Consider the following 21,098-nt stretch of genomic DNA (forward strand, 5'->3'; position numbering starts at 1 on the left):
GCGAGTTAGTCGGCATAACTCTCCCCTCGTTGTTTGGTGAAATTTGTTCAATTTGTACAGATTGACTTTTATTTAAAGTAGCATCAATACAGTTAGTACATAAATTTCTATTGGGCTCCACTTTGGCATTGCAACAAATGACACAGGTATCATCCTCTGAATCAGACATGTTTAACACACTAGCAAATAAACTTGCAACTTGGAAATACAATTCAATTAGAATAATATTAAAACGTACTGTGCCTTTAAGAAGCACAGAAGATCTATGACAGTTGAAAATTAATAAATTGAAACAGTTATAGCCTCAATCCTTGAAAACAACACAACTTTAGCAAAGGTTTAATCCCATTAGCAAAGATAACAAATTCTGAAAGCAGGAAACAAATTACAGAATAAACGTTTTTTATCTCAGTCAAACTATAATTCTCACAGCTCTGCTGAGAGAAATTACCTCCCTCAAAATAAGTTTTGAAGACCCCTGAGCTCTGTAGAGATGAACCGGATCATGCAGGGAATACAATGAGTTGCTGACTGAAATATTTGATGCGTAGTAAAAGCGCCAAAAAACGGCCCCTCCCCCTCACACACAGCAGTGAGGGAGAACAGAAACTGTCAGAAAACAGATTAAGCAACTGCCAAGTGGAAAAATAGTGCCCAAACATTTATTCACTCAGTACCTCAGCAAATGAAAAACAGAATTTATGTTTACCTGATAAATTACTTTCTCCAACGGTGTGTCCGGTCCACGGCGTCATCCTTACTTGTGGGATATTCTCTTCCCCAACAGGAAATGGCAAAGAGCCCAGCAAAGCTGGTCACATGATCCCTCCTAGGCTCCGCCTACCCCAGTCATTCGACCGACGTTAAGGAGGAATATTTGCATAGGAGAAACCATATGATACCGTGGTGACTGTAGTTAAAGAAAATAAATCATCAGACCTGATTAAAAAACCAGGGCGGGCCGTGGACCGGACACACCGTTGGAGAAAGTAATTTATCAGGTAAACATAAATTCTGTTTTCTCCAACATAGGTGTGTCCGGTCCACGGCGTCATCCTTACTTGTGGGAACCAATACCAAAGCTTTAGGACACGGATGAAGGGAGGGAGCAAATCAGGTCACCTAAATGGAAGGCACCACGGCTTGCAAAACCTTTCTCCCAAAAAATAGCCTCAGAAGAAGCAAAAGTATCAAACTTGTAAAATTTGGTAAAAGTGTGCAGTGAAGACCAAGTCGCTGCCCTACATATCTGATCAACAGAAGCCTCGTTCTTGAAGGCCCATGTGGAAGCCACAGCCCTAGTGGAATGAGCTGTGATTCTTTCAGGAGGCTGCCGTCCGGCAGTCTCGTAAGCCAATCTGATGATGCTTTTAATCCAAAAAGAGAGAGAGGTAGAAGTTGCTTTTTGACCTCTCCTGTTACCAGAATAAACAACAAACAAGGAAGATGTTTGTCTAAAATCCTTTGTAGCATCTAAATAGAATTTTAGAGCGCGAACAACATCCAAATTGTGCAACAAACGTTCCTTCTTCGAAACTGGTTTCGGACCCAAAGAAGGCACGACTATCTCCTGGTTAATGTTTTTGTTAGAAACAACTTTTGGAAGAAAACCAGGTTTAGTACGTAAAACCACCTTATCTGCATGGAACACCAGATAAGGAGGAGAACACTGCAGAGCAGATAATTCTGAAACTCTTCTAGCGGAAGAAATTGCAGCCAAAAACAAAACTTTCCAAGATAATAACTTAATATCAACGGAATGTAAGGGTTCAAACGGAACCCCCTGAAGAACTGAAAGAACTAAGTTGAGACTCCAAGGAGGAGTCAAAGGTTTGTAAACAGGCTTGATTCTAACCAGAGCCTGAACAAAGGCTTGAACATCTGGCACAGCTGCCAGCTCTTTGTGAAGTAACACAGACAAGGCAGAAATCTGTCCCTTCAAGGAACTTGCAGATAATCCTTTCTCCAATCCTTCTTGAAGAAAGGATAGAATCCTAGGAATCTTTACCTTGTCCCAAGGGAATCCTTTAGATTCACACCAACAGATATATTTTTTCCATATTTTGTGGTAAATTTTTCTAGTTACAGGCTTTCTGGCCTGAACAAGAGTATCAATAACAGAATCTGAGAACCCTCGCTTTGATAAGATCAAGCGTTCAATCTCCAAGCAGTCAGCTGGAGTAGGACCAGATTCGGATGTTCGAACGGACCTTGAACAAGAAGGTCTCGTCTCAAAGGTAGCTTCCATGGTGAAGCCGATGACATATTCACCAGATCTGCCTACCAAGTCCTGCGTGGTTACGCAGGAGCTATCAAGATCACCTACGCCCTCTCCTGATTGATCCTGGCTACCAGCCTGGGGATGAGAGGAAACGGCGGGAATACATAAGCTAGGTTGAAGGTCCAAGGTGCTACTAGTGCATCTACTAGAGTCGCCTTGGGATCCCTGGATCTGGACCCGTAGCAAGGAACCTTGAAGTTCTGACGAGAGGCCATCAGATCCATGTCTGGAATGCCCCACAGTTGAGTGATTTGGGCAAAGATTTCCGGATGGAGTTCCCACACCCCCGGATGCGATGTCTGACGAATCAGAAAATCCGCTTCCCAAGTTTCCACTCCTGGGATGTGGATTGCAGACAGGTGGCAGGAGCGAGTCTCCGCCCATTGAATGATTTTGGTCACTTCTTCCATCGCCAGGGAACTCCTTGTTCCCCCCTGATGGTTGATGTACGCAACAGTCGTCATGTTGTCTGATTGAAACCGTATGAACTTGGCCCTCGCTAGCTGAGGCCAAGCCTTGAGAGCATTGAATATCGCTCTCAGTTCCAGAATATTTATCGGTAGAAGAGATTCTTCCCGAGACCAAAGACCCTGAGCTTTCAGGGATCCCCAGACCGCGCCCCAGCCCATCAGACTGGCGTCGGTCGTGACAATGACCCACTCTGGTCTGCGGGAGGTCACCCCTAGCGACAGGTTGTCCAGGGACAGCCACCAACGGAGTGAGTCTCTGGTCCTCTGATTTACTTGTATCTTCGGAGACAAGTCTGTATAGTCCCCATTCCACTGACTGAGCATACACAATTGAAATGGTCTTAGATGAATGCGCGCAAAAGGAACTATGTCCATTGCCGCTACCATCAAACCTATCACTTCCATGCACTGTGCTATGGAAGGAAGAGGAACGGAAGGAAGTATCCGACAAGAGTTTAGAAGTTTTGTTTTTCTGGTCTCTGTCAGAAAAATCCTCATTTCTAAGGAGTCTATTATTGTTCCCAAGAAGGGAACTCTTGTCGACGGAGATAGAGAACTCTTTTCCACGTTCACTTACCATCCGTGAGATCTGAGAAAGGCCAGGACTATGTCCGTGTGAGCCTTTGCTTGAGGAAGGGACGACGCTTGAATCAGAATGTCGTCCAAGTAAGGTACTACAGCAATGCCCCTTGGTCTTAGCACCGCCAGAAGGGACCCTAGTACCTTTGTGAAAATCCTTGGAACAGTGGCTAATCCGAAAGGAAGCGCCACGAACTGGTAATGCTTGTCCAGGAATGCGAACCTTAGGAACCGATGATGTTCCTTGTGGACAGGAATATGTAGATACGCATCCTTTAAATCCACCGTGGTCAAGAATTGACCTTTCTGGATGGAAGGATTGTTCGAATGGTTTCCATTTTGGACGATGGAACCTTGAGAAACTTGTTTAGGATCTTGAGATCTAAGATTGGTCTGAACGTTCCCTCTTTTTTGGGAACTACGAACAGATTGGAGTAGAACCCCATCCCTCGTTCTTTTAATGGAACAGGATGAATCACTTCCAGAAGATAACCTTGGAAGACTATTTCTAGCGCCCAAGGATCCAGAACATCTCTTGCCCAAGCCTGAGTGAAGAGAGAGAGTCTGCCCCCCACCAAATCCGGTCCCGGATCGGGGGCCCGCATCTCATGCTGTCTTGGGAGCAGTGGCAGGTTTCTTGGCCTGCTTTCCCTTGTTCCAGCCTTGCCTAGGTCTCCAGGCTGGATTGGCTTGAGAAGTATTACCCTCCTGCTTAGAGGACGTAGCACTTGGGGCTGGTCCGTTTCTGCGAAAGGGACGAAAATTAGGTTTATTTTTGGCCTTGAAAGACCTATTCTGAGGAAGGGCGTGGCCCTTGCCCCCAGTGATATCAGAGATAAACTCTTTCAAGTCAGGGCCAAACAGTGTTTTCCCCTTGAAAGGAATGTCAAACAATTTGTTCTTGGAAGACGCATCCGCTGACCAAGATTTTAACCAAAGCGCTCTGCGCGCCACAATAGCAAACCCAGAATTTTTCGCCGCTAACCTAGCCAATTGCAAGGTGGCGTCTAGGGTGAAAGAATTAGCCAATTTAAGAGCACGAATTCTGTCCATAATCTCCTCATAAGAAGAAGAATTACTAATAATCGCCTTTTCTAGCTCATCGCACCAGAAACACGCGGCTGTAGTGACAGGGACAATGCATGCAATTGGTTGTAGAAGGTAACCTTGCTGAACAAACATCTTTTTTAGCAAACCTTCTAATTTTTTATCCATAGGATCTTGGAAAGCACAACTATCTTCTATGGGTATAGTGGTGCGCTTGTTTAGAGTAGAAACCGCCCCCTCGACCTTGGGGACTGTCTGCCATAAGTCCTTTCTGGGGTCGACTATAGGAAACAATTTTTTAAATATGGGGGGAGGTACGAAAGGTACACCGGGCCTGTCCCATTCTTTATTAACAATGTACGCCACCCGCTTGAGTATAGGAAAAGCTTCGGGGGGCCCCGGGGCCTCTAGGAACTTGTCCATTTTACATAGTGTTTCTGGAATGACCAGATAATCACAATCATCCAAATTGGATAACACCTCCTTAAGCAGAGCGCGGAGATGTTCCAACTTAAATTTAAAAGTAATCACATCAGGTTCAGCTTGTTGAGAAATTTTTCCTGAATCTGAAATTTCTCCCTCAGACAAAACCTCCCTGGCCCCCTCAGACTGGTGTAGGGGCCCTTCAGAAACAATATCATCAGCGGCCTCATGCTCTTCAGTATTTTCTAAAACAGAGCAGTCGCGCTTTCGCTGATAAGTGGGCATATTGGCTAAAATGTTTTTGATAGAATTATCCATTACAGCCGTTAATTGTTGCATAGTAAGGAGTATTGGCGCGCTAGATGTACTAGGGGCCTCCTGTATGGGCAAAACTGGTGTAGACGAAGGAGGGGATGATGCAGTACCATGCTTACTCCCCTCACTTGAGGAATCATCTTGGGCATCATTTTTACAAAATTTATTATGACATAAATCACATCTATTTAAATGAGAAGGAACCTTGGCTTCCCCACAGTCAGAACACAATCTATCTGGTAGTTCAGACATGTTAAACAGGCATAAACTTGATAACAAAGCACAAAAAACGTTTTAAAATAAAACCGTTACTGTCACTTTAAATTTTAAACTGAACACACTTTATTACTGCAATTGCGAAAAAGTATGAAGGAATTGTTCAAAATTCACCAAAATTTCACCACAGTGTCTTAAAGCCTTAAAAGTATTGCACACCAAATTTGGAAGCTTTAACCCTTAAAATAACGGAACCGGAGCCGTTTTTATATTTAACCCCTTTACAGTCCCTGGAATCTGCTTTGCTGAGACCCAACCAAGCCCAAAGGGGAATACGATACCAAATAATGCCTTCAGAAAGACTTTTCTATGTATCAGAGCTCCACACACATGCAGCTGCATGTCATGCTGTTCTCAAAAACAAGTGCGCCATACCGGCGCGAAAATGAGGCTCTGACTATGATTAGGGAAAGCCCCAATAGAATAAAGTGTCTAAAACAGTGCCTGCCGATATTATTTTACAAAAAATACCCAGATTAAATGATTCCTCAAGGCTAAATATGTGTAAATATGATCGATTTAGCCCAGAAAATGTCTACAGTCTTAATAAGCCCTTGTGAAGCCCTTATTTACTGTGTGAATAAAAATGGCTTACCGGATCCCATAGGGAAAATGACAGCTTCCAGCATTACATCGTCTTGTTAGAATGTGTCATACCTCAAGCAGCAAAAGACTGCTCACTGTTCCCCCAACTGAAGTTAATTCCTCTCAACAGTCCTGTGTGGAACAGCCATGGATTTTAGTAACGGTTGCTAAAATCATTTTCCTCATACAAACAGAAATCTTCATCTCTTTTCTGTTTCAGAGTAAATAGTACATACCAGCACTATTTTAAAATAACAAACTCTTGATTGAATAATAAAAACTACAGTTAAACACTAAAAAACTCTAAGCCATCTCCGTGGAGATGTTGCCTGTACAACGGCAAAGAGAATGACTGGGGTAGGCGGAGCCTAGGAGGGATCATGTGACCAGCTTTGCTGGGCTCTTTGCCATTTCCTGTTGGGGAAGAGAATATCCCACAAGTAAGGATGACGCCGTGGACCGGACACACCTATGTTGGAGAAACGATTTTACATTCCAGCAAAAACGTTAAACATAATCTCTAGTTATTAAACAGCTTTATGTATTTCTTACAGTGTAATTCTAGTGAAGTACCATTCCCCAGAATACTGAAGTGTAAAGTATACATACATGACATTATATCGGTATGGCAGGATTTTCTCATCAATTCCATTGTCAGAAAATAAAAACTGCTACATACCTCTATGCAGATTCATCTGCCCGCTGTCCCCTGATCTGAAGTTTACCTCTCCTCAGATGGCCGAGAAACAGCAATATGATCTTAACTACTCCGGCTAAAATCATAACAAAAACTCTGGTAGATTCTTCTTCAAACTCTGCCAGAGAGATAATAACACACTCCGGTGCTATTTTAAAATAACAAACTTTTGATTGAAGATATAAAACTAAGTATAATCACCATAGTCCTCTCACACATCCTATCTAGTCGTTGGGTGCAAGAGAATGACTGGGAGTGACGTAGAGGGGAGGAGCTATATGCAGCTCTGCTGGGTGAATCCTCTTGCACTTCCTGTTGGGGAGGAGTAATATCCCAGAAGTAATGATGACCCGTGGACTGATCACACTTAACAGAAGAAATATGTTTACTGCACATACCTTATTGCAGGAAAACCTGCACGCCATTCCCTCTCTGAAGTTACCTCACTCCTCAGAATATGTGAGAACGGCAATGGATCTTAGTTACTTCTGCTAAGATCATAGAAATCACAGGCAGATTCTTCTTCTAATGCTGCCTTTGATAAAACAGTACACTCCGGTACCATTTAAAAATAACAAACTTTTGATTGAAGTTAAGAAACTAACTATAATACACCACTCTCCTCTTACTACGTCCATCTTTGTTGAGAGTTGCAAGAGAATGACTGGATATGGCAGTTAGGGGAGGAGCTATATAGCAGCTCTGCTGTGGGTGATCCTCTTGCAACTTCCTGTTGGGAAGGAGAATATCCCACAAGTAATGGATGATCCGTGGACTGGATACACTTAACAAGAGAAAGGGTGAATATTTCAATTTTCTATTTTGCAAAGTCAATTTTTTTGTTGCAAAGTATATTTTTTCTAGTGAACAACCAATTAGCCTCAGAGACACCTGATAGCTCACACAGGTGAGAATCAATTAGGAACACACCCCTTAGAATGGACACAATTGTTTGTTTGTAGGGTATAAAAGGCAGAGGTAGGAATGATTATGATATGCCTGATGAAACGGTTTGCCAACCGAGAAACGCGTTGCAATCATTGGGGCCAACTGGGTGACCCTGTAATCCACTTTATATAACAACCCTGGTGTTGTTTTTAAATTTTAGTTTTTAATAAATATTTGCAAATTTTTACTTTTGGAGTGGATCTCATTTCCTACCGTCTGCCTGCAATCACTACTAAGTGCACAGCTACTGAGAAGCATTAAACCTGCCTTTGTTTTCACTGCATCAATACCAAAAGATCGTTTGTTTGGGTGAGCTGCCACACCTGCCTGAATCTGCAGCCTGTATCTACCAGCACATTGGTGTGCTTTGGGAGTATGTGAGTACCCACTTTATACTATAAAGCACATTTCTATGTATCATCCTTAATGGTCTGCACATATAGTGCTCTCTGTTTGTTTTACACCTGTTGCAGAACTACAGTATTGGAAGTATCCTTGAACGGGTGAGCTGTCACACCCATCTAAATCTACAGCCTGCCCCTACCAGCACATGAGTGTGCTCGTGGAGTATGTGAGTACTCATTTGGCTATTCTGTTGCTTTTTCTTATGTCTTCAATCAGACTATACCACACATGAGGCGCCCCTCTGTTTTTTATTTCTCCTAGCTCACAACAATTGCCACTCCCCAGACCTGCAGCTCACACCAAAAGACATCCCCCAGACCTGCAGATTACACCAATAGCCATCCCCCAGACCTGCAGCTCACACCAAAAGACATCCCCCAGACCTGCAGCTCAGACCAATTGCCATCCCCCAGACCTGCAGCTCAGACCAATTGCCATCCCCCAGACCTGCAGATTACACCAATTGCCACTCCCCAGACCTGCAGCTCACACCAAAAGACATCCCCCAGACCTGCAGCTCACACCAAAAGACATCCCCCAGACCTGCAGCTCACACCAAAAGACATCCCCCAGACCTGCAGATTACACCAATAGCCATCCCCCAGACCTGCAGCTCAGACCAATTGCCATCCCCCAGACCTACAGCTCAGACCAATTGCATCCCCCAAGACCTGCAGCTCAGACCAATTGCCATCCCCCAGACCTGCAGCTCAGACCAATTGCCATCCCCCAGACCTACAGCTCAGACCAATTGCATCCCCCAAGACCTGCAGCTCAGACCAATTGCCATCCCCCAGACCTGCAGCTCAGACCAATTGCCATCCCCCAGACCTACAGCTCACACCAATTGCCATCCCCCAGACCTACAGCTCAGACCAATTGCCATCCCCCAGACCTGAAGCTCAGACCAATTGCCATCTTCCAGACCTGCAGCTCAGACCAATTGCCATCCCCCAGACCTGAAGCTCAGACCAATTGCCATCCCCCAGACCTGAAGCTCAGACCAATTGCCATCCCTCAGACCTGAAGCTCAGACCAATTGCCATCCCCCAGACCTGCAGCTCAGACCAATTGCCATCCCCCAGACCTACAGCTCAGACCAATTGCCATCCCCCAGACCTGCAGCTCAGACCAATTGCCATCTTCCAGACCTGCAGCTCAGACCAATTGCCATCCCCCAGACCTGCAGCTCAGACCAATTGCCATCCCCCAGACCTGCAGCTCAGACCAATTGCCATCCCCCAGACCTGCAGCTCAGACCAATTGCCATCCCCCAGACCTGCAGCTCAGACCAATTGCCATCCCCCAGACCTGAAGCTCAGACCAATTGCCATCTCCCAGACCTGCAGCTCAGACCAATTGCCATCTCCCAGACCTGCAGCTCAGACCAATCGCCATCCCCCAGACCTGAAGCTCAGACCAATTGCCATCTTCCAGACCTGCAGCTCACACCAATTGCCATCCCCCAGACCTGCAGCTCACACCAATTGCCATCCCCCAGACCTGCAGCTCAGACCAATTGCCATCCCCCAGACCTGCAGCTCAGACCAATTGCCATCTTCCAGACCTGCAGCTCAGACCAATTGCCATCCCCCAGACCTGCAGCTCACACCAATTGCCATCCCCCAGACCTGCAGCTCAGACCAATTGCCATCCCCCAGACCTGCAGCTCAGACCAATTGCCATCTTCCAGACCTGCAGCTCAGACCAATTGCCATCCCCCAGACCTGCAGCTCAGACCAATTGCCATCCCCCAGACCTGCAGCTCAGACCAACTGCAACCCCACAGACCTGTAGCTCACACCAATTGCCATCCCCCAGACCTGCAGCTCAAACCAATTGCCATCCCCCAAACCTGCAGCTCACACCAAGTGCAACCGCCCAGACCTGCAGCTCAAACCAATTGCCATCCCCCAGACCTGTAGCTCACACCAATTGTTACCACCCAGACCTGCAGCTTAGACCAATCGCCATCCCCCAGACCTGCAGCTCAGACCAATTGCCATCCCCCAGACCTGCAGCTCAGACCAATTGCCATCCCCCAGACCTGCAGCTCACACCAATTGTTACCACCCAGACCTGCAGCTTAGACCAATCGCCATCCCCAAAGCTGCAGCTCACACCAATCGCTAACCCCCAAATCTCTCAATCTCTCCCAGGCACTATCTAAACTCAATCCCACAATCCTCCGCCAAATACTGATTTAAAGCCCAAGCTCTGAGTCTTCTATGATTTTGGTGTTGTGGCTTCCTCTTTGTACTTAAGCTCAGTCTCATATGCTCCCAGCTTAAAGCAAAAGCTCCTTTAACTTTCTGATTCTTCTCACCTCCAACTTGTGAACCAGCTTCTTCTTAATTGCGTTTTGTGCTGCTGCATTAGTCGCCATGCGTAGACCTTCTGCTGCCTCGCGTAATTTCTGCTGCTGCTCCTCACTGTCTGGGTTTGCTGCAGCACCCTACAAAAAAAGAGATATAAATGATAATGCTATAGACAATACATTGCTAATTACCCTGGAAAAAAAACATAATTTATGTAAGAACTTACCTGATAAATTCATTTCTTTCATATTAACAAGAGTCCATGAGCTAGTGACGTATGGGATATACATTCCTACCAGGAGGGGCAAAGTTTCCCAAACCTTAAAATGCCTATAAATACACCCCTCACCACACCCACAAATCAGTTTAACGAATAGCCAAGAAGTGGGGTGATAAGAAAAAGTGCGAAGCATATAAAATAAGGAATTGGAATAATTGTGCTTTATACAAAAAAATCATAACCACCACAAAAAAGGGTGGGCCTCATGGACTCTTGTTAATATGAAAGAAATGAATTTATCAGGTAAGTTCTTACATAAATTATGTTTTCTTTCATGTAATTAACAAGAGTCCATGAGCTAGTGACGTATGGGATAATGACTACCCAAGATGTGGATCTTTCCACACAAGAGTCACTAGAGAGGGAGGGATAAAATAAAGACAGCCAATTCCTGCTGAAAATAATCCACACCCAAAATAAAGTTTAACAAAAAACATAAGCAGAAGATTCAAACTGAAACCGCTGCCTGAAGAACTTTTCTACCAAAAACTGCTTCAGAAGAAGAAAATACATCAAAATGGTAGAATTTAGTAAAAGTATGCAAAGAAGACCAAGTTGCTGCTTTGCAGATCTGGTCAACCGAAGCTTCATTCCTAAACGCCCAGGAAGTAGATACTGACCTAGTAGAATGAGCTGTAATTCTTTGAGGCGGAGTTTTACCCGACTCAACATAGGCAAGATGAATTAAAGATTTCAACCAAGATGCCAAAGAAATGGCAGAAGCTTTCTGGCCTTTCCTAGAACCGGAAAAGATAACAAATAGACTAGAAGTCTTACGGAAAGATTTCGTAGCTTCAACATAATATTTCAAAGCTCTAACAACATCCAAAGAATGCAATGATTTCTCCTTAGAATTCTTAGGATTAGGACATAATGAAGGAACCACAATTTCTCTACTAATGTTGTTGGAATTCACAACTTTAGGTAAAAATTCAAAAGAAGTTCGCAACACCGCCTTATCCTGATGAAAAATCAGAAAAGGAGACTCACACGAAAGAGCAGATAATTCAGAAACTCTTCTAGCAGAAGAGATGGCCAAAAGGAACAAAACTTTCCAAGAAAGTAATTTAATGTCCAATGAATGCATAGGTTCAAACGGAGGAGCTTGAAGAGCTCCCAGAACCAAATTCAAACTCCAAGGAGGAGAAATTGACTTAATGACAGGTTTTATACGAACCAAAGCTTGTACAAAACAATGAATATCAGGAAGAATAGCAATCTTTCTGTGAAAAAGAACAGAAAGAGCAGAGATTTGTCCTTTCAAAGAACTTGCGGACAAACCCTTATCCAAACCATCCTGAAGAAATTGTAAAATTCTCGGTATTCTAAAAGAATGCCAAGAAAAATGATGAGAAAGACACCATGAAATATAAGTCTTCCAGACTCTATAATATATCTCTCGAGATACAGATTTACGAGCCTGTAACATAGTATTAATCACGGAGTCAGAGAAACCTCTATGACCAAGAATCAAGCGTTCAATCTCCATACCTTTAAATTTAAGGATTTCAGATCCGGATGGAAAAAAGGACCTTGTGACAGAAGGTCTGGTCTTAACGGAAGAGTCCATGGCTGGCAAGATGCCATCCGGACAAGATCCGCATACCAAAACCTGTGAGGCCATGCCGGAGCTATTAGCAGAACAAACGAGCATTCCCTCAGAATCTTGGAGATTACTCTTGGAAGAAGAACTAGAGGCGGAAAGATATAGGCAGGATGATACTTCCAAGGAAGTGATAATGCATCCACTGCCTCCGCCTGAGGATCCCGGGATCTGGACAGATACCTGGGAAGTTTCTTGTTTAGATGAGAGGCCATCAGATCTATCTCTGGGAGCCCCCACAATTGAACAATCTGAAGAAATACCTCTGGGTGAAGAGACCATTCGCCCGGATGCAACGTTTGGCGACTGAGATAATCCGCTTCCCAATTGTCTACACCTGGGATATGAACCGCAGAGATTAGACAGGAGCTGGATTCCGCCCAAACCAAAATTCGAGATACTTCTTTCATAGCCAGAGGACTGTGAGTCCCTCCTTGATGATTGATGTATGCCACAGTTGTGACATTGTCTGTCTGAAAATAAATGAACGATTCTCTCTTCAGAAGAGGCCAAAACTGAAGAGCTCTGAAAATTGCACGGAGTTCCAAAATATTGATCGGTAATCTCACCTCCTGAGATTCCCAAACTCCTTGTGCCGTCAGAGATCCCCACACAGCTCCCCAACCTGTGAGACTTGCATCTGTTGAAATTACAGTCCAGGTCGGAAGAACAAAAGAAGCCCCCTGAATTAAACGATGGTGATTTGTCCACCACGTTAGAGAGTGTCGAACAATCGGTTTTAAAGATATTAATTGAGATATCTTCGTGTAATCCCTGCACCATTGGTTCAGCATACAGAGCTGAAGAGGTCGCATGTGAAAACGAGCAAAGGGGATCGCGTCCGATGCAGCAGTCATAAGACCTAGAATTTCCATGCATAAGGCTACCGAAGGGAATGATTGTGACTGAAGGTTTCGACAAGCTGTAATCAATTTTAGACGTCTCTTGTCTGTTAAAGACAGAGTCATGGACACTGAATCTATCTGGAAACCCAGAAAGGTTACCCTTGTTTGAGGAATCAAAGAACTTTTTGGTAAATTGATCCTCCAACCATGATCTTGAAGAAACAACACAAGTCGATTCGTATGAGACTCTGCTAAATGTAAAGACGGAGCAAGTACCAAGATATCGTCCAAATAAGGAAATACCACAATACCCTGTTCTCTGATTACAGACAGAAGGGCACCGAGAATCTTTGTGAAAATTCTTGGAGCTGTAGCAAGGCCAAACGGTAGAGCCACAAATTGGTAATGCTTGTCTAGAAAAGAGAATCTCAGGAACTGATAATGATCTGGATGAATCGGAATATGCAGATATGCATCCTGTAAATCTATTGTGGACATATAATTCCCTTGCTGAACAAAAGGCAAAATAGTCCTTACAGTTACCATCTTGAACGTTGGTATCCTTACATAACGATTCAATAATTTTAGATCCAGAACTGGTCTGAAGGAATTCTCCTTCTTTGGTACAATGAAGAGATTTGAATAAAACCCCATCCCCTGTTCCGGAACTGGAACTGGCATAATTACTCCAGCCAACTCTAGATCTGAAACACAATTCAGAAATGCTTGAGCTTTCACTGGATTTACTGGGACATGGGAAAGAAAAAATCTCTTTGCAGGAGGTCTCATCTTGAAACCAATTCTGTACCCTTCTGAAACAATGTTCTGAATCCAAAGATTGTGAACAGATTTGATCCAAATTTCTTTGAAAAAACGTAACCTGCCCCCTACCAGCTGAACTGGAATGAGGGCCGTACCTTCATGTGAACTTAGAAGCAGGCTTTGCCTTTCTAGCAGGCTTGGATTTATTCCAGACTGGAGATGGTTTCCAAACTGAAACTGCTCCTGAGGACGAAGGATCAGGCTTTTGTTCTTTGTTGAAACGAAAGGAACGAAAACGATTGTTAGCCCTGTTTTTACCTTTAGATTTTTTATCCTGTGGTAAAAAAGTTCCTTTCCCACCAGTAACAGTTGAAATAATAGAATCCAACTGAGAACCAAATAATTTGTTTCCCTGAAAAGAAATGGAAAGTAGAGTTGATTTAGAAGCCATATCAGCATTCCAAGTCTTAAGCCATAAAGCTCTTCTGGCTAAGATAGCCAGAGACATAAATCTAACATCAACTCTAATAATATCAAAAATGGCATCACAGATGAAATTATTAGCATGCTGGAGAAGAATAATAATATCATGAGAATCACGATTTGTTACTTGTTGCGCTAGAGTTTCCAACCAAAAAGTTGAAGCTGCAGCAACATCAGCCAATGATATAGCAGGTCTAAGAAGATTACCTGAACATAGATAAGCTTTTCTTAGAAAAGATTCAATTTTTCTATCTAAAGGATCCTTAAACGAGGTACCATCTGACGTAGGAATGGTAGTACGTTTAGCAAGGGTAGAAATAGCCCCATCAACTTTAGGGATTTTGTCCCAAAATTCTAACCTGTCAGGCGGAACAGGATATAATTGCTTAAAACGTTTAGAAGGAGTAAATGAATTACCCAATTTATCCCATTCCTTAGCAATTACTGCAGAAATAGCATTAGGAACAGGAAAGACTTCTGGAATAACCGCAGGAGCTTTAAAAACCTTATCCAAACGTATAGAATTAGTATCAAGAGGACTAGAATCCTCTATTTCTAAAGCAATTAGTACTTCTTTAAGTAAAGAGCGAATAAATTCCATCTTAAATAAATATGAAGATTTATCAGCATCAATCTCTGAGACAGAATCCTCTGAACTAGAAGAGTCCAAAGAATCAGAATGATGGTGTTCATTTAAAAATTCATCTGTAGAGAGAGAAGATTTAAAAGACTTTTTACGTTTACTAGAAGGAGAAATAACAGACAAAGCCTTCTTTATGGATTCAGAAACAAAATCTCTTATGTTATCAGGAACATTCTGCACCTTAGATGTTGAGGGAACTGCAACAGGCAATGGTACATCACTAAAGGAAATATTATCTGCTTTAACAAGTTTGTCATGACAATTAATACAAACAACAGCTGGAGAAATAGCTACCAAAAGTTTACAGCAGATACACTTAGCTTTGGTAGATCCAGCAGGCAGTGGTTTTCCTGTAGTATCTTCTGGCTCAGATGCAACGTGAGACATCTTGCAATATGTAAGAGAAAAAACAACATATAAAGCAAAATAAATCAAATTCCTTATAAGACAGTTTCAGGAATGGGAAAAAAATGCCAAACATCAAGCTTCTAGCAACCAGAAGCAAATGAAAATGAGACTGAAATAATGTGGAGACAAAAGCGACGCCCATATTTTTTGGCGCCAAATAAGACGCCCACATTATTTGGCGCCTAAATGCTTTTGGCGCCAAAAATGACGCCACATCCGGAACGCCGACATTTTTGGCGCAAAATAACGTCAAAAAATGACGCAACTTCCGGCGACACGTATGACGCCGGAAACGGAAATGAATTTTTGCGCCAAAAAAAAAAATCCGCGCCAAAAATGACGCAATAAAATGAAGCATTTTCAGCCCCCGCGAGCCTAACAGCCCACAGGGAAAAAAGTCAAATTTTTGAGGTAAGACAAAATATGATAATTTAAAGCATAATCCCAAATATGAAACTGACTGTCTGAAATAAGGAAAGTTGAACATTCTGAGTCAAGGCAAATAAATGTTTGAATACATATATTTAGAACTTTATAAATAAAGTGCCCAACCATAGCTTAGAGTGTCACAGAAAAATAAGACTTACTTACCCCAGGACACTCATCTACATGTTTGTAGAAAGCCAAACCAGTACTGAAACGAGAATCAGTAGAGGAAATGGTAAATATAAGAGTATATCGTCGATCTGAAAAGGGAGGTAAGAGATGAATCTCTACGACCGATAACAGAGAACCTTATGAAATAGACCCCGTAGAAGGAGATCACTGCATTCAATAGGCAATACTCTCCTCACATCCCTCTGACATTCACTGCACGCTGAGAGGAAAACCGGGCTCCAACTTGCTGCGGAGCGCATATCAACGTAGAATCTAGCACAAACTTACTTCACCACCTCCCTTGGAGGCAAAGTTTGTAAAACTGATTTGTGGGTGTGGTGAGGGGTGTATTTATAGGCATTTTAAGGTTTGGGAAACTTTGCCCCTCCTGGTAGGAATGTATATCCCATACGTCACTAGCTCATGGACTCTTGTTAATTACATGAAAGAAAGGTTAATGGCTCCAGTAGTGGGGAAAGTCATGCAGACAAAGGACAAAGTCACTCCAGGGTACATAGATCCAGACACACTAGGAAGACTACACATGAGACATACAACACAGTCCCACTAAGGGGCCACATGATAGGAAGGACCCAGTAAAAGCAAGCATACACCTGAAACACAGTCCCACTGAGCATACACCTGAAACACAGTCCCACTGAGCATACACCTGAGACACAGTCCCCCTGAGCATTCACCTGAGACACAGTCTCCCTGAGCATACACCTGAGACACAGTCCCACTAAGCATACACCTGAGACACAGTCCCCCTGAGCATTCACCTGAGACACAGTCTCACTGAGCATACACCTGAGACACAGTCCCACTGAGCATACACCTGAGACACAGTCTCACTGAGCATACACCTGAGACACAGTCTCACTGAGCATACACCTGAGGCACAGTCTCACTGAGCGTACACCTGAGACACAGTCCCACTGAGCGTACACCTGAGACACAGTCCCACTGAGCATACACCTGAGACACAGTCTCACTGAGCATACACCTGAGACACAGTCTCACTGAGCATACACCTGAGACACAGTCTCACTGAGCATACACCTGAGACACAGTCTCACTGAGCATACACCTGAGACACAGTCCCACTGAGCATACACCTGAGACACAGTCCCACTGAGCATACACCTGAGACACAGTCCCACTGAGCATACACCTGAGACACAGTCTCACTGAGCATACACCTGAGACACAGTCCCACTGAGCATAAACCTGAGACACAGTCCCACTAAGCATACACCTGAGACACAGTCTCACTGAGCATACACCTGAGGCACAGTCTCACTGAGCATACACCTGAGGCACAGTCCCACTGAGCATACACCTGAGGCACAGTCCCACTGAGCATACACCTGAGGAACAGTCCCACTGAGCATACACCTGAGACACAGTCTCACTGAGCATACACCTGAGACACAGTCTCACTGAGAATACACCTGAGACACAGTCTCACTGAGCATACACCTGAGACACAGTCCCACTGAGCATACACCTGAGACACAGTCCCACTGAGCATACACCTGAGACACAGTCCCACTGAGCATACACCTGAGACACAGTCTCACTGAGCATACACCTGAGACACAGTCCCACTGAGCATACACCTGAGGCACAGTCCCACTGAGCATACACCTGAGACACAGTCTCACTGAGCATACACCTGAGACACAGTCTCACTGAGCATACACCTGAGACACAGTCTCACTGAGCATACACCTGAGACACAGTCTCACTGAGCATACACCTGAGGCACAGTCTCACTGAGCATACACCTGAGACACAGTCTCACTGAGCATACACCTGAGACAGTCCCACTAAGCATACACCTGAGACACAGTCTCACTGAGCATACACCCGAAACACAGTCCCACTGAGCATACACCTGAGGCACAGTCTCACTGAGCATACACCTGAGGCACAGTCTCACTGAGCATACACCTGAGACACAGTCTCACTGAGCATACACCTGAGACAGTCCCACTGAGCATACACCTGAGGCACAGTCTCACTGAGCATACACCCGAAACACAGTCCCACTGAGCATACACCTGAGGCACAGTCTCACTGAGCATACACCTGAGACACAGTCCCACTGAGCATACACCTGAGGCACAGTCTCACTGAGCATACACCTGAGACACAGTCCCACTGAGCATACACCTGAGACACAGTCCCACTGAGCATACACCTGAGACACAGTCCCACTGAGCATACACCTGAGACACAGTCCCACTGAGCATACACCTGAGACACAGTCCCACTGAGCATACACCTGAGACACAGTCTCACTGAGCATACACCTGAGACACAGTCCCACTGAGCATACACCTGAGACACAGTCCCACTAAGCATACACCTGAGACACAGTCTCACTGAGCATACACCTGAGACACAGTCTCACTGAGCATACACCTGAGACACAGTCTCACTGAGCATACACCTGAGACACAGTCTCACTGAGCATACACCTGAGGCACAGTCCCACTGAGCGTACACCTGAGACACAGTCTCACTGAGCATACACCTGAGACACAGTCCCACTGAGCATACACCTGAGGCACAGTCCCACTGAGCATACACCTGAGACACAGTCCCACTGAGCATACACCTGAGACACAGTCCCACTAAGCATACACCTGAGACACAGTCTCACTGAGCATACACCTGAGACACAGTCCCACTGAGCATACACCTGAGACACAGTCCCACTAAGCATACACCTGAGACACAGTCTCACTGAGCATACACCTGAGACACAGTCTCACTGAGCATACACCTGAGGCACAGTCCCACTGAGCATACACCTGAGACACAGTCTCACTGAGCATACACCTGAGGCACAGTCCCACTGAGCATTCACCTGAGGCACAGTCCCACTGAGCATTCACCTGAGGCACAGTCCCACTAAGCGTACACCTGAGACACAGTCACAAAGAGTTAGCGGAAAGAGAACATATGCACACCAAGGGACATAAATTACACCATAAGGTAGGAAAGAAGTTGAGATACATGAAAAACCTTTAGAGCTGGGAATACTTCTTAGACTAGTGAGCATTGCACGTAGTGGTGACCAACTAGCCATGGATGCCAGAACTTCAGAATATCAGGGGACAGAGCGTGCAGATGCAGTGCAGGATCTAGTAAAGCAGTGGAAATTAGAAGAGGAGGAATAGCAGAGGCCATGATGTTAGGGTGTAGTAGGTTGCAGAGTAAAGAGAGGTAAGTACAAATAATGTAAGGGGATGCATGTGTAAGTACAGATACTGTAAGGGGATGCATGTGTAAGTACAGACACTGTAAGGGGATGCATGTGTAAGTACAGACACTGTAAGGGGATGCATGTGTAAGTACAGATACTGTAAGGGGCTGCATGTGTAAGTACAGATACTGTAAGGGGCTGCATGTGTAAGTACAGACACTAAGGGGCTGCATGTGTAAGTACAGACACTGTAAGGGGATGCATGTGTAAGTACAGACACTGTAAGGGGATGCATGTGTAAGTACAGACACTGTAAGGGGATGCATGTGTAAGTACAGATATTGTAAGGGGATGCATGTGTAAGTACAGATATTGTAAGGGGATGCATGTGTAAGTACAGACACTGTAAGGGGATGCATGTGTAAGTACAGATATTGTAAGGGGATGCATGTGTAAGTACAGATACTGTAAGGGGCTGCATGTGTAAGTACAGACACTAAGGGGCTGCATGTGTAAGTACAGACACTGTAAGGGGATGCATGTGTAAGTACAGACACTGTAAGGGGATGCATGTGTAAGTACAGACACTGTAAGGGGATGCATGTGTAAGTACAGACACTGTAAGGGGATGCATGTGTAAGTACAGATATTGTAAGGGGATGCATGTGTAAGTACAGACATTGTAAGGGGATGCATGTGTAAGTACAGACACTGTAAGGGGATGCATGTGTAAGTACAGATACTGTAAGGGGATGCATGTGTAAGTACAGATACTGTAAGGGGATGCATGTGTAAGTACAGACACTGTAAGGGGATGCATGTGTAAGTACAGACACTGTAAGGGGATGCATGTGTAAGTACAGACACTGTAAGGGGATGCATGTGTAAGTACAGACACTGTAAGGGGATGCATGTGTAAGTACAGACACTGTAAGGGGATGCATGTGTAAGTACAGACACTGTATGGGGATGCATGTGTAAGTACAGACACTGTAAGGGGATGCATGTGTAAGTACAGACACTGTAAGGGGATGCATGTGTAAGCAGACACTGTAAGGGGATGCATGTGTAAGTAGACACTGTAAGGGGATGCATGTGTAAGTACAGACACTGTAAGGGGATGCATGTGTAAGTACAGACACTGTAAGGGGATGCATGTGTAAGTACAGACACTGTAAGGGGATGCATGTGTAAGTACAGATACTGTAAGGGGCTGCATGTGTAAGTACAGATACTGTAAGGGGCTGCATGTGTAAGTACAGACACTAAGGGGCTGCATGTGTAAGTACAGACACTGTAAGGGGATGCATGTGTAAGTACAGACACTGTAAGGGGATGCATGTGTAAGTACAGACACTGTAAGGGGATGCATGTGTAAGTACAGATATTGTAAGGGGATGCATGTGTAAGTACAGATATTGTAAGGGGATGCATGTGTAAGTACAGACACTGTAAGGGGATGCATGTGTAAGTACAGATATTGTAAGGGGATGCATGTGTAAGTACAGATACTGTAAGGGGCTGCATGTGTAAGTACAGACACTAAGGGGCTGCATGTGTAAGTACAGACACTGTAAGGGGATGCATGTGTAAGTACAGACACTGTAAGGGGATGCATGTGTAAGTACAGACACTGTAAGGGGATGCATGTGTAAGTACAGACACTGTAAGGGGATGCATGTGTAAGTACAGATATTGTAAGGGGATGCATGTGTAAGTACAGACATTGTAAGGGGATGCATGTGTAAGTACAGACACTGTAAGGGGATGCATGTGTAAGTACAGATACTGTAAGGGGATGCATGTGTAAGTACAGATACTGTAAGGGGATGCATGTGTAAGTACAGACACTGTAAGGGGATGCATGTGTAAGTACAGACACTGTAAGGGGATGCATGTGTAAGTACAGACACTGT

The 21,098-nt window shown here is 44.4% G+C and overlaps 1 protein-coding gene across 1 annotated transcript in view; it reads right to left on the reverse strand.

Annotated features, from left to right (window-relative positions):
- Positions 1–21,098, reverse strand: part of TLN1 (talin 1) — a gene marked incomplete in the record, with an annotated part of 895,533 nt that overhangs the window by 516,962 nt on the left and 357,473 nt on the right. Inside the window, 1 exon segment of the mRNA XM_053700951.1 lies at positions 10,353–10,481. Coding sequence (XP_053556926.1) covers positions 10,353–10,481 — 129 coding nt within the window.

The sequence above is a fragment of the Bombina bombina genome, chromosome 2 (genome assembly GCF_027579735.1).
Source record: "Bombina bombina isolate aBomBom1 chromosome 2, aBomBom1.pri, whole genome shotgun sequence".
Taxonomy (NCBI): domain Eukaryota; kingdom Metazoa; phylum Chordata; class Amphibia; order Anura; family Bombinatoridae; genus Bombina; species Bombina bombina.